At 49.3% G+C, this 14672-nt stretch overlaps 1 protein-coding gene across 1 annotated transcript; it reads left to right on the forward strand.

Moving 5' to 3' along the window:
- Positions 486 to 6065, forward strand: FZD4 (frizzled class receptor 4). The gene is made up of 2 exons (XM_021382330.1): positions 486 to 760; positions 1418 to 6065. Exons 1-2 carry the CDS (start codon positions 512 to 514, stop codon positions 2744 to 2746), a joined length of 1578 nt encoding a protein of 525 aa, XP_021238005.1. The 5' UTR covers positions 486 to 511; the 3' UTR covers positions 2747 to 6065.

Here is a 14672-nt window from a genome sequence, read left to right on the forward strand (position 1 = left end):
TCTGTGACTCTATGAAGTGGATACATGAGGGAGGGAAGGCGGCACCTCGGGAACCGCCCCGGCTCTGCCCGTGGCCTGTGGAGGGCTCGGCCTCACCCTGCCCGAGCAACCGCGCCCTCGGGGAGCACCCCGGGCCGGCGGTGCTGCGTGGGAGCGGGCCTCACGCCTCGGCCCGGCGGGGAGGCACGGTGGGACAGCAGGCACACCGCCCCGGAGCGCGGGAGATAGCCAAGGAACGCCTGGTGTTGACAGCGGGAGCTGCCGAGAGCGCTCCCCTGCAGCGGGGCGCTTCCCCGGCACCGCGGGGCACGTCCCCGGGGCGGCGGCGCTGGGAGGAGGCTGCGGCTCGGGGAGGCGACGTCCCTCCCCTGGGCAGTTTCTCGGCGCGGCGGTTTAAGAGCGGGGCCGCCCCCGGCCCCTCCCCGTTGGAGCCGGCCCGTGCGGCACGGCGCGGCCGGGGCCGGAGCCCGCAGCCCGCAGCCCGGGGTCGGGGCAGGTGGGGCCGGGGGCCATGGAGCGGCGCGGCGGCGGGGGCCGAATGCTGGCCCTGCTGCTGGCCGGGCTGCTCGGCGGGGCGCGGGGCTTCGGCGACGAGGAGGAGCGGCGCTGCGACGCCATCCGCATCGCCATGTGCCAGAACCTGGGCTACAATGTCACCAAGATGCCCAACCTGGTGGGCCACGAGCTGCAGGCGGACGCCGAGCTGCAGCTCACCACCTTCACCCCCCTCATCCAGTACGGCTGCTCCAGCCAGCTCCAGGTGGGTCGGCCCCGGGGGGGTCGGGGGGGTCCGGGAGTGGGAGCTGAGCGCGGCGGTGACATCGGCCGGAGCGCGGGGACGGGCGCGGAGCTGCCTGCGAGCCCTCCAAAGAGCGGAGAAAGCGGCGATGTTCCATTGCTGCTGCAAATAAGGAGCCGGCCTTACAGTGAGAGAGGAGCACGCCGTGCTCGGGGGACCGCGAACCGAAGCGTTCGCTGAACGCCTTTTCTTCTGTTTGCTTGCGAGTTGTGATATCCAGGCGGTGCCTCGAGCAAATGTATCAATTTGTTTTAAACCTCTTTATTTTGGGGGTGCTTTCTGTTTGTTGTTGTTTTCTTTTTTTCCTTTGCTTTCCTCGGTGGCAAACCCTTGAGGTTCACATCTGAGTCCCGCTCGCTTTATTGAAACTGATGGGCCAAGTTTGCGTGGAGTGAAACGTGCAGGCTCTGCCTTCGGAGCACATTTGAGCTGAAAGCAGGCAGCATTTCTAGGAGTTTTCCCCCTCTGTTTTTATTGTTCTTGGTTTGTTTTACGCTGCTTCCTGTTATTTAAGGCAAAGGACCAAAAATTACTGCTAAAAAGGCAAGAACTCGCTATATTTTGAGCCGCTGGATTCTCTCCTAACACACTCGTGATTTCTTTTTCTCTTCCTTGCAGTTCTTCCTTTGTTCAGTCTATGTCCCGATGTGCACAGAGAAGATTAACATCCCCATAGGTCCCTGTGGTGGCATGTGCCTCTCCGTCAAAAGAAGATGTGAACCTGTTTTAAAAGAGTTTGGATTTGCCTGGCCGGACAGCCTGAACTGCAGCAAATTCCCACCCCAGAATGATCACAACCACATGTGCATGGAGGGCCCGGGAGACGAAGAGGTTCCCCTTCACAGCAAGATGTCCTTGCAGCCTGGAGAGGAGTGCCACAGCATGGGATCTAATTCAGATCAGTACATCTGGGTCAAGAGAAACCTGGACTGTGTCCTGAAGTGTGGCTACGACGCCGGGCTCTACAGCAGGTCAGCGAAGGAGTTCACAGATATCTGGATGGCCGTGTGGGCCAGTCTGTGCTTCATATCAACTGCGTTCACAGTCCTGACCTTCCTGATTGATTCATCCAGATTTTCCTACCCAGAGCGCCCAATCATATTTTTGAGCATGTGCTACAATATTTATAGCATTGCTTATATTGTGAGGCTAACTGTGGGCCGGGAAAGGATATCCTGTGATTTTGAAGAGGCAGCAGAACCTGTTCTTATCCAAGAAGGTCTTAAGAACACAGGATGTGCTATAATTTTCTTGCTGATGTACTTTTTCGGGATGGCTAGCTCCATCTGGTGGGTTATTCTGACACTGACATGGTTTCTGGCTGCGGGACTCAAGTGGGGCCACGAAGCTATCGAAATGCACAGCTCTTATTTCCACATCGCAGCCTGGGCTATCCCCGCGGTGAAGACCATCGTCATTTTGATCATGAGATTGGTAGATGCCGACGAGCTCACTGGCCTGTGCTACGTTGGGAACCAGAACCTGGATGCGCTGACGGGCTTCGTGGTCGCTCCGCTTTTTACCTACCTGGTTATTGGAACTCTATTCATCGCAGCAGGATTAGTGGCCTTATTTAAAATCAGATCTAATCTTCAGAAAGACGGAACTAAAACTGACAAACTGGAGAGACTGATGGTTAAAATCGGTGTCTTCTCAGTGCTGTACACCGTCCCAGCCACGTGCGTCATTGCCTGTTACTTCTACGAAATCTCCAACTGGGCCGTTTTCCGCTTTTCGGCAGACGATTCCAATATGGCAGTGGAGATGCTCAAAATCTTCATGTCCCTCCTGGTGGGCATCACTTCAGGTATGTGGATCTGGTCAGCCAAAACTCTGCACACGTGGCAGAAGTGCTCGAACAGACTGGTGAACTCAGGGAAAGTGAAACGGGAGAAGAGAGCAGATGGTTGGGTGAAACCTGGGAAAGGGAACGAGACTGTGGTGTGAGAAAAGGACAGCGTCCAGTCGGCCTGACTGCTCTCACCTGAAGGACTGATCGTGTGTAAGAACTGCAGTGTAAGTGCTGGGAGCTGAGTAAGGAGATAGTTACAAAACTTGTCTCTTGGGGAAGGAAAAGAAAAATGCCTTAAAGAATAAACGAACAGAAAAGTAATGCTGCAAATACAATAGCCATAAACCGTGCTGCCCGAAATAGGAAAGCCCAGAGAGGCTTTAAAAGCTGTGAAATATCCAAACACGTTGTCTTCCTTTTTTTAAAAAAGCAGAATGCAATATACCAAAGTCTTTGAAAGCAATGGGATTGTAGCCCACAGCTGTGGGATATTGCTTTGTTTTCATCGTCCTGCAGCTGATGGAAGAAGGGCAGTCTGGGTCCAAATTCTGGGCTGAGACAGGGTCCTGTAAGCAGAAGATGGAGCACCCGGGACCTCAGATAGGTGTCTTCTTTCTGAGTTCAGCATCGTGGAGGAAGTGCTCTCTGAGGGCTGTGTCTCTGCGCCCTGGGGAATTCCGGCGCTCTCTTACGCTGCACAAGTCAGCCAAGGATCAGGTCCTCCAATGGAGAATCACGTGAACTTTCCAAGTGTGGGAATTACCCAAAAGAAGGATTTAGTGAGGTATTAGTGAGGATGACTCTTTAGTCATCTGACGGTCTAGTAGTAATTTTGGCTTGTTCTTTTTGCTCCCCGTAACCTGGTCTGAACTGAGCGCTGGCCCTGCTTTGAGCAGGGATTTGAACCTCCCGTGGTCCCTTCCAACCCGAATCGTTCTGAGGTTCTGTCAATACTTTATATTTTTTAACAAAATCTTTGCTCAAGGTCGTTGTCAGAAGTAGAGGAACTGTGGGAGTTGGCAAACTGTGTGTGCTGTTATGCATCAGCTGCCGTTGTCCGCCTGCCTGTGTTCCTATTCCTTCAGGTGCTACTGCTATTTCCAGCTGACTGCTTCATTCTGCTGAGCTTAATGGCTTTAAATAAAGTCTTACGTTGTTGTGCTCCTTCCTACAGGAAAGAGAAAAACGAGTTGAGGGTCTCTTTAGAACGTCAGTTTTCTCCAAGTAAACTTATCTGGCTCTCTGGAGACCCATTGCACGAAGCAATTAAGTCTTAATATATTTCATTCGGTGTGATGGTATCTCTGCAGACTCCAGTCTGGGGGAAGCGAAACGTTGAGTTCCTTGGCAACCTCATGTTCACACGGATCAGTTGTATAATTATGTGTGTCAGTTACAATTAAAAGAACATTCTCAGTCCATGACATCGCAGTACAGCTGATTGCTTCAGAACGATGCTCCAGTTGCTCACTGACAGCTATGGAGTGCTTTTTAATTTAATTTTTTTTTTTTTTTTTTGTATAGATGCATACAGAATGTGTGCAGGCATTCAGTCCTCAGGAATGACAGAGGCACTGTCAGTTTTTGGAAAGGGATCCAAGAGAAGAGATCCAACTTCTTTACAAATAATGTTGTTTCACAGCAACTGCCACGTTTTCCTATCCTTTTAATTGAGGAGGCGTTGGCTTGTGCTCGTGGGGAGCTTGAACCTTGTGTCTGGGACTTTTTTGGCTGTTAACAAAGGTGATGCAAGCAGAAATAACCCACAGATATTTAAGAGAACACTGTTTCAATGCTCTGTCCCTCTGAAAGACCTTCAGTTCTGAGTACCCCAAATTTTGACTTCGTTTGCTTATGTGGGTCCTGCTTGGCTGCTGGGCATCCCCCAGTGCCCCGACTCCCGTGATCTTTGAGGGCAGCTGAGAGCACGCATTGCTTTAGTACAGCCCTCGCTTTTCCTACAGGTGCCCCATGTGCTTCCCAAACCACAATCCATTCCTGCTCTGTCCCAGAAGCGAGTATTGTTTCAATGGCAATGTTGAAACATGTGCTAGAGCATATTGAAAAAAAAAAAAAAAAAAAAAAAAAACACTGAAAAAACAAACCAACCCTAATTGCAGTCTTTGTGGTTGGGCTCCCTCTCCAGCAGGACTAGTGACAACTTGACACATTCTGCTCAATGTGCAGCCATTGTCTTGGCCAGCACTGCACACCATCTGAGCCTTTTGATCCTCTCTCTAAATTCTCTCACCATTCGTGTTGTGTTTGGATCTGGTTATTCCTCTGTGGGCAAGGAGTTCTGCGAGCTGGAAATCTTCAGATGGCTCCGTCTTCCATTGCAGCAAGGGATGTGTGATCAGCAGCTGTATTTTAACTTGCAAAGGGAGAGGACACAGTATTGAGCCTTGTCTTGTAGCGTAGTGTCAGGCTGTGCCAAGGTGTCACATTCACTCAAGCGTCCTTCAATCTGAGGGAGTTTGGAGACTCTCCTGGCGGACGTGACTCCTGTTTGACTTGACTGATCCAATAAACAGCATTTTTAACTGTGTTATGTACACAGAAGTGGATGCTAAGTAGTACTCCTGTTATCAAATCCCTGCCTGTGACCCTGTGGACTGTGGCAGGCGGATATCCCGACTGACTGGGGACACTGGAAATGAGTCAAATGAGGACGGTACTGCGTAGTCTCATGAGGGAGCTGGGGACCATTAAAGCATGAGGCACTCAAATGCTAGGGGCAGGAGGTGGGGAGCAGCTGCTGTCCCTGAAGGAACATCTTTCCCAAGTTCCCAGGGCTGCTGTGCCAGCCCCAAAGCAACGTCAGCTGTAGCAGCAACAAAACCACATCCCACGAGTCATAGAATCATAGAATTGTTTGAGTTGGAAGGGACCCTTAAAGGTCATCAAGTCCAACTCCCCTGCAATGAACAGGACACCTCCCACCTCTCTGGGCATCCACGTGCATTCACCTTGCTCTGCTCCAGGGATGCCGAGTGGGAAGTCACAGTGGATAACACCAAACCCAGTGGTTGCAAAAGTATCTGCAACTTGTACGTTCTCTCATTTCAATGTTGTTAAGAGCTTAAAGCCAAAAAATGTGTGACTAATCCTGTCCAGGAAGTTCAGTTGCTGCAGTTATACAAGCAGAGCCTTACGGCCATTACCTTCCTGGCACCATGCTGCCCACGTCCCCCAGGCCGACTCTGCTGACCACAGGTCTCAGGAGCATCTACCAGAGAGGTACAAGCTCCTTCATCGAGCAGACAGGTCAGCTCCTTTATCTGAACTTCTAAGGAAATAGACACTGATTATTTGGGGTGTACAGAAAATATATCTGCTTTGATGTATGTACTGTAAATTTCTAATTTATCACTGTAAAAAATAGAACAAACTTTGCTATTTAATTTTTATATCAAAATAAAACTTTAACCTCTGTGGATAACCAGGGTGTTCCTGGCATCCCTCATGTTCTCAGTGACTTTGTTTCCTAAATTTGCCACACCTCTGTTGCAAACTTTTTGCTCCTGAAGGAAGAAGTGTTCACATTGCAATGAATGTGTGTCCCTAATGGGTTAAAGCGGCACAGCTGGATCTCATGTAGGTTGGGAGAGCACCTTTGCCAACTGGAAGCACCTGGGAACAAAACATGGTTGGGCAAGAGCAAAGTAGGTACATGCTTCAGTTCTTGCACAGGGGGTGGAAAGAGAAACCCTTCCCAAGGCAGTGTGCAGGACCCAGGGCTGCCTGAGGAGGCTGTGGCTGTGCTGTGTGCTTGGGCTTGTCCCGGTGTGTCACCAGCACCAAACGGGAGTGAAAACATGGAAACACAACTGCCTGCTGCTGCTGTAGCAGTGCTCCGGGGGAAAGCAGGGCTCTGCATAAAGCTGCGTTTTGCTCCGTGCGTTAGAAAGTGTGTGCACCCAGAGATGTGCAGAGAATTTGGGTCCTGGTGCATGGTGGGGAAGGGCAGCACAACCACAGATTCAACTTACTGTCTACTTTTTTTTTTTTTTGTAATTTTTTTAAAAAGCTTATTCTCTTGGTTTTTTAATGCTCCACTTATTTTTTATTTCTTTTTGCCATTCCTGTTCACCTGTTAGGTGAAAGTTCCTTCTTTTTGTGTACATCCTGCGCTGGTTTCTTTTGACACTGGCAGCACAGTTTGCTGTATTAATCATCATCTTAACCCACTTAATCATCTACATCACGAAATGTTCTGTATACAGGATTGCTCAATTAGCATAGTGTTACTCTAATAAGAAACTAAATGAGACTACAGTGGATAATAGTGAGGATGTGCTATAGAGACAGAAGGAATTATCACCTGTGTGTCTATAGCTAATCAAGTTTTGAAGAGCAGCACCTAAAACTGATAATTAGAGTGATTTCCTCATGCATTTGGCAGCTCATCACAGTTATGTTCTTAGCTGGTGATTAGTGAGATCTCTGATTTGAAACTTATAATTAGGAGTCTTTAATATAGCTACAGTTAAACATAACAAACATTAAAGAGCTTCTGGGAAGGGGGGATCTGCCTCATGTTGGATTTGTTGGCATGAATGAAGAATCATGGAATCATTAGGGTTGGAAAGAGTAACAAGATCATCTCATCCAAATATCAGCTCATGCCTGTGACCACTAACCCATGTCCCTCAGTGCCACATCTCCACGGTTCTTGAACACCTCCAGGGATGGTGACTCCACCACCTCCTGTGCACCCTGTTCCAATGCCTCATCACTCTTTCTGAGAGAAATCTTTTCCTCATATCCAACCTGAACCTCCCCTGGCACAACTGAAGGCCATTCCCACTTGTCCTATCAAAAACCTCAGAAGTAACATTTGAGGGGTTCCGGGTTGTTTTGCTGTTTGGGTTTGGGGGTTTTGTCTGTTTGTTTGACTTTGTCTTGTTTTGCAAAAACCCTCTTTAAAGACTAAGTGTTGAGGGATTCATAGTGAAGGAGACCAGAGTTCTGCAGCCAGAACGCAGGAGTCCCAGTGATGTGAAAATGCAGTGTCACGAGATGCTGCCTTCATGCTGGAGGTCTCCACCACCCCCTCCTTCCTCAGCCACTCATTCCTATAATCTGAATCACCTCACTTGGAAAGGACCTTCAGGAGCATCGAGTTCTGTAACTGCACTACATTTCATCCCCTTAACTTTGCCTGTCTGGCTACTCATGGCACTGAGCTGCAAGACAGATCAGCAAAGAAGTTCTGGGTTAAAAATAACCTCCAGACTTTTCATTTTATATTGAAGGTTATTCTTAACTTGGATTGTGTCTGAGATCTGGTTCATGTTACCCCTCAAAGAGCTGTGTGGACACAAATGAGACAACACGAACTGTCTGGATTACATTGCCTTGGCCCCTGAAGGCAGAGCACTGCAGAGCTGCTCCCTGAGCCCTCCTCTTCCTCCCTGCAAGGCCCGAGCTGCAAAGCCTCCAGTGGCGCTGGTGGGAACCCAAGTCTGTTGCTTCCACAGCAGTGACTGAACTTTGAACTCTTCCCGCGGGTGAGAGCCCCATGGCACAGCCCCATAGCAGCTCTCTCTCTGATGCTCAACAGCACATTTTTGGCACGCTTGGGCTAATTGGGCTCATCATGCTTGCCAGCAGTATCCTGGCAAACTCCAGCTGTTGCAGCAGCCTTGTGTTGCTGACAGCCAGATGTTTTGTTTTCTGCTCTGGGAACAGCCTACGATGCAGCACAGAGGTGGCTCAGAGGGCAGCAGCAGCAAGCGAGGGCTCACATGATAAGGGATCACTGAGAAACAGTTGTTCTTCAGTTTTCATGGGTTTTTTGGACAGTGGGGACCTTCCGTGTGTCAGATGCTGGATACAACACCAGAGGGTAGGTTAGATCCCAAACACAAATATTGTGCTGCAAAGCTCCCTGTAGTTTGTAACATTTTATTTTGGTCCTTGCTGCATCTGCTTGCCAAAAGCAAAAGAGCAGAATAATGAGATATGCTTCAGAGGGAGATTTAACATTAATTTTGTCATTTTTTTAAATCAAGGCTTTAAAATATTTAAAGAAAATTACCCGTGGCTCTTCACTTTATGTTTGCATCAGTGCTTAGCTGGCTTCCTGACCGCTTCTCTCATTTCCTGAGCTTGCTCTGAGGAAAAGGAAAACGTCCTTCCTGAAAAAATGCAGGCTTCTAATGCATTAAGGCTTAAAAAATGGTTATACAGAGAAGCAGCCTGCCATTAAGCATATTAGACCTATGGGTAGGACTTAGGGTTCTGGTGGACAAAAAGCTGAGCCAGCAGCATGCTCTTGCAGCCTGGAATGCCAACAGCATCCTAGGCTGCAACAAGAGAGGGGTGGCAGCAGGGAGAGGGAGGAGATTGTGCCCATCTGCTCTGCCCTCATGAGGTCCCATCTGGAGTACTGCATTCAGGCCTGGGGCCCCCATTACAGGAAGAATATGGAGCAGAGGAGGGCCATGAAGATGCTCAGAGGGCTGGAGCAACTCTCCTATGAGGGTAGGTTGAAGGATTTGAGTTTGTTTAGCTTGGAGAAGAGAAGGCTCCACAGAGAACTCACTGTCTAAATCATATGTATGTGTCCAACTCCCTAGTTTTATGTTTTTGTTGCCCTCTTTTTTTCTGTTTTAATAAATAAAAGTTTTGTTACTTACACACATTAACTATATTACATATTTTATGTGTGGCCCAAGACAATTCCTCTTCATTCAACACAGCCCAGGCGCACTGAAGGATTGGGCATTCATGGCATAAACTGAACTTGCAAACAGGAGGAGGAGGCCAACTTTTTACACTGTCTCACAGTAATAGCAGAAGAAGAAAAAAGGGGAGATTTAGATTGGATATAAAGAAGTAGTTCTTTACGCATTGAGCAGTGAGGCCCTGGCACAGGCTGCCCAGAGAAGCTGTGGGTGGCCCACCCCTGGAGGTGCTCAAGGCCAGGCTGGATGGGCCCTGGGCAGCCTGAGTGGGTGGGGGGGCAACCAGCCCACGGCAGGGGGCTGAGAATGGTTGGACTCTGTGGTCCCTTCCAACCCAAACCATTCTGTGATTCTGTGGTAACAGCGGAAATATTGTCTTCTGTAACTGAAGCAACTGCAGTTCACGCAGAGATGCTTTTACTCCAGCGCTTCAGAAGGGATTATTATTGCTGTTAAACGGAAAGGCAGGAATTTCATGGTCGTCGTTGTTTTTTTTTTCTTTTTTTTAGGGTTTTTTTTTTAGGGTTTTTTTTTTTTCTTTCGTTAGCAGCAAGCAGTGGGTGACACCTAGTGGCACCTTGTCAGCTCCGTGCTCGCACCGCAGCCGGGCTGCACCGCCGGGCTCTGGGGGTCTTTTGCTGTGAATCTCCCTTTGCTCAGCGCTGGGCTCGGGGCATCCTACATGGAGTTGCTCACAGAGGAAATTAAAAATGACCTGAAAACGTGGGAGGTGGCAGAACAGCCAAAGTGCCAGGTCCTGCGCTTCGTTCACAGCAGCCCCATGCATCGCTACAGGCTTAGTAGTGGCTGGAAGACTGTGTGGAAGAAATGGAGCTGGGGGTGTTGGTCAATGCTTGGCTGAACATGGAATCATAGAATCATAGAACTGGAGACTAGACATCATAGACATAGAATCATAGACAACCGGAGAGGTCCCAGAAGACTGGAGACTTGCCAGTGTGACTCCCATCTACAAGAAGGGTTGTAAGGAGGATCCAGGGAACTACAGGCCTGTCAGCCTGACCTGAGTGCCAGGGAAGGTTAGGGAGCAGATTGTCCTGAGGGAGATCATGTGGCATTTGCAGGACAACCAGCCAGCATGGGTTTGTGAAGGGCAGGTCCTGCTTGACCAACCTGATCTCCTACTATGATCGAGTGACCCGTCTGGTGGGTGAGGGAAAGGCTGTTGATGTGATCTACCTAGACTTCAGCAAAACCTTCGATGCTGTCTCCCACAGTATTCTCCTGGAGAAGCTGACAGCCTGTGGCTTGTACAGGTACACTCTTTGCTGGGGAAGGAGCTGGCTGGAGGGCCGGGCCCAGAGAGTGGTGGTGAATGGAGTTAAATCCAGCTGGCAGCCAGTTACGAGTGGTGTTCCCCAGTGGTTGGTGCTGGGGCCTGTCCTTATAAATATCTTTATTGATGACCTGGATGAGGGCATTGAGAGCACCCTCAGTAAGTTTGCAGACAACACCAAGCTGGCAGGAAGTGTCGATCTGCCTGGGGGTAGCAAGGCCCTACAGAGAGATCTGGACAGGCTGGATCTCTGGGCTGAAGCCAATGGGATGAAGTTCAACAAAACCAAGTGCCGGGTCCTGCACTTTGGCCGCAACAACCCCAGGCAATGCTACAGGCTTGGGGCAGAGTGGCTGGATGGTTGTGTGGAGGAAACGGACCTGGGGGTGTTGGTCGATGCCGGGCTGAGCATGAGCCAGCAGTGTGGCCAGGTGGCCAAGAAGGCCAATGGCATCCTGGCTTGTATCAGAAATAGTGTTGCCAGTAGCAGTAGGGAAGTCATTGTCCCTCTGTACTCAGCCCTGGTGAGGCTGCACTTCGAGTGCTGTGTACAGTTTTGGGTTCCTCACTGCAAGAAAGACATTGAGGCCCTGGAGCATGTTCAGAGGAGGGCAATGAAGCTGGTGAGGGGTCTGGAGCACAGGCCTTATGAGGAGCAGCTGAGGGAACTGGGATTGTTCAGTCTGGAGGAGGCTCATGGGAGACCGTATCACTCTCCATAACTACCTGAAGGGAGGTTGTAGTGAGCTGGGGGTCGGCCTCTTTTCTCTTGTAACTAGTGACAGGACGAGGGGGAATGGCCTCAAGTTGCACCAAGGGAGATTTAGGCTGGACATCAGGAAATACTATTTTTCTGAAAGAGTGTTCAGGCACTAGAATGGGCTGCCCAGGGAGGTGGTTGAGTCACCGTCCCTGGAGGTGTTCAAGAAACGTTTAGATATAGTGTTGGGAGACATAGTTTAGTGGGGTTATTGGTGGTAGGTGGATGGTTGGACTGGATGATCCTGTAGGTCTTTTCCAACCTAGCTAATTCTATGATTCTATGATTTTGTGTGGGAGGGATGCAGACAGTGGTCATGGTGGGGATGGGTTGGTAGCTGAAGTAGGTGATCTTAGTGGTCTTTTCCAACTTTAGCAATTCTATGATTCTCTAAAAAGAATAGATTTCCCCTGGCTGCCGCTGCTAGTGGCTGAAACCAGAATCACATATATCAGAAAAGTTCACTCAAAAGACATCACACCATCTCCTCCTCGACCTTACACTAGTTATATTATAAAGAAAAGGGGCCGGGGAAGCACAGCAGCACAGGAGGCCCCTGGCCTGAGATAGCCTTTCTCCTTTCTGCTACCATTTGTCAGGAGTGGGAAGGAGCCGCCTGGCTCCAGGCAGGGAGCAGAAGGCATTTGCAGAGTCACGCGCTAGAGAACCACAACAAAACTGCAGCATCTTTCTGAAAGGTAGGGGGTGTGGGAGAGGCTGGGAAATGAGAAAGATCCTCAGAGGAGGAGGGAATATACATATATATAATGCTGCAAATCAGCTGCAGAGGCCCCAGTGTATGAAAGGATGACAAACAACAACACCATCTCGCTCACAAAACAATTGTTTCTACAGCTGTGGCCTGAGCAGAGCCAAAAGAAGAAAAGAGCCATCCCTGCTTCCCTAGAGGATGGTTTTATAACTGGAACAGGGGAAGGGGCAGTCTCATCCTGACATGTGGGTAATTCATCCTGTCAGCACTGACAAAGACAGCCCTCAGTGTGGCCTGTGATGCTCTGGAGCTTGCTGCTGGGAGACCTCGATGTCTTCTGGATTACACCAGGGAGCAGAACCTGTGTGTGCTGGAGTCCACTTGGCTGCCAGCTCCAGGGTGCACCAGGACATGGCACAGAGCCTCATCTCTTCTCTCCCTCAGGACATCGGGCACTTCTTTCTTTCTGGCTGTGAAATTTCCAGTCTGATGGATGTGGCCGCCAGCCCAGTCCTCAACGCAAGGCTTTTCCAGGGGCTGCACTCCCTCCTGCTGCTGGCTCTGGTGTGGGGTCGGAAGCTTCCAGTCCCATTCCCAAATCTGCTACCAGCTGCTGTCTTGTGTCACACAGATTGGCCTGGCTCTGGTGGGCTGGTAGAGCAGGAGCCAGGAGCTGCCAGGGCTGTTGGCAGTGGTGACCTGGGGCTGGGCTGTGCAGGGATATCCACAACTCCATCTCTAACAAAGCAACTGAAGAAGAAGTGCAAGGCTCTGAAATGCTACTGCTGGAGTAGCTCAAGATTAAAAGCCTTGCCTACAATCCAGCTTATCTCCCAGCAATATAAAGACCAAGAGGTTGAGGGATCTGTTGGCTTAAAGAGGCACACAGCTGATCAAGAGAGTGAATAGATTTGCAGCAACAGCCAAACTCATCTCTTCTCATCCCATTCCCCACTGGATACTGGCTCATCACCACTCACTTAAGGAAGGAAAGTGATTTCTTCCACACAGAGAGGGGGGTAATCTACCTCACTGAAAAATCACACTGCAAGGTCCTGTCTCCATCTGACTTCTACAGCTCGCTGGTCCCAACTTATATGCAAATTTGACTGAGCCACTAGAAGTTGTTTTTAACTAATGTAACCATGCACTTCTGCCATTTGTATAGCAGAATCATATTCTTAGTCAAGGCACGGTGTCAATGGTTTACGGGCGTTCGGCCCAGTTCCGTGACGAATGGGACGGGGGACCCACGGACCCACGCCCCAGGAAAAGGGAAAAGGGAAAAAAGGGTAAGGTGATGGGCCTGAGAGCAAAAACAGTGGCAACAATCTGAGGAGAAACAAACTAATTTACTAAATAAGATATCGGAATGCAAAACAACACACTATAATACAATATAATTACAATTTAAGCTGATAAATCCAATACAGCAAGAGAGAATGTCCAAAAATCAAGGTAGGCCTTACTCTAATACCGACGATAAGACAGCTGGGGAGTGAGATGCTGCCAGGACGAGAGACAGCCAGAAAGAGAGAATGAGGTCTCGTGATCTGCAAGTTTTTATCTTTTCCTTCTGGCCGGAAATGGTAACAGAGGAGCATAGTACCCTGGGGAATGTAGTAGTCCTTCTCTTCTGAGAACCAGTAGGTACATACACTACATGATGTTATGATGTGGAATACCAATAACCGAAAATCATGAAACCATGACACACAGCTCAGGTTAAATAATTAACCCCCTTTTTGCAAGGGAAGTGGCTGCTGAGCATGGGATTAGAAGGCCAGAGCTGATGTTCCTCGGGTTGCATCTCTTCCCAAACTGTGCCATGTCACTAAATTCCAATGCCTTTGGGGTAGGCTGTGGAGATGAAACACAGATGTTAATCACAAGGCCAGGATGCCCCGTGGACCTCAGAGCTGGCATTGCTCACAGTTCATTGTTGTCACCACAGATGGGCAATTCCTAAAGCTCAGAGGGAAAGATTTTCAATAACTGCAGCCATTTGCACAGTTCATGTCTGTCCACAGCTGATACTTGTAGCTCTGTTTTATTCATGTCTTACTATGCTCTAATCATGTCCTTAAGTTTGCATTTGAACAGGACAAAACCAGGATTTTGGCTCAATCTGGTGTTGGTTTGGAGGCATTTACCAGCTTCAGGCTACCATCCCAGGTGCCTGTTTCCTGGAGGGTGAGGGAAAGTGGTTTTGGCTATGACTAGAGTGTAACACGTTATAGCATGTAAGAAGGTGTCAGACTCTTTAGCAAAGTCTGTTATGATAGGACAAGGGGAAATGGTTTCAATCTAAAAGAGGCCAGATTTAGGTTGGATATAAGAAAGAAGTTTTTTATTATAAGTGTAGTGAAGCACTGGCACAGATTTCTGGTGAAGTGGTGGAAGCCGCATCCCTGGAGACATTCAAAGTCAGGCTGAGCAACCTGATCTAGCTGTAGGTGTCCCTGTTCATTGCAGGGGAGTTGGACTAGGTGGCTTTTGGGGGTCTCTTCCAACAGAAATGATTCTCTGATTCTACTCTATGATTCTGTGATGAAGGAAGGAAGGAAGGAAGGAAGGAAGGAAGGAAGGAAGGAAGGAAGGAAGGAAGGAAGGAAGGAAG

Source organism: Numida meleagris, chromosome 1 (assembly GCF_002078875.1).
Source record: "Numida meleagris isolate 19003 breed g44 Domestic line chromosome 1, NumMel1.0, whole genome shotgun sequence".
Taxonomy (NCBI): domain Eukaryota; kingdom Metazoa; phylum Chordata; class Aves; order Galliformes; family Numididae; genus Numida; species Numida meleagris.

Excerpts from the sequence above, each read along its gene's own strand:
- FZD4 (XM_021382330.1), top strand. The coding sequence starts at position 512 with ATGGAGCGGCGCGGCGGCGGGGGCCGAATGCTGGCCCTGCTGCTGGCC. Across the intron at positions 761-1,417 it reads GCTGCTCCAGCCAGCTCCAG|TTCTTCCTTTGTTCAGTCTA; the intron begins GTGGGTCGGCCC and ends TCTTCCTTGCAG.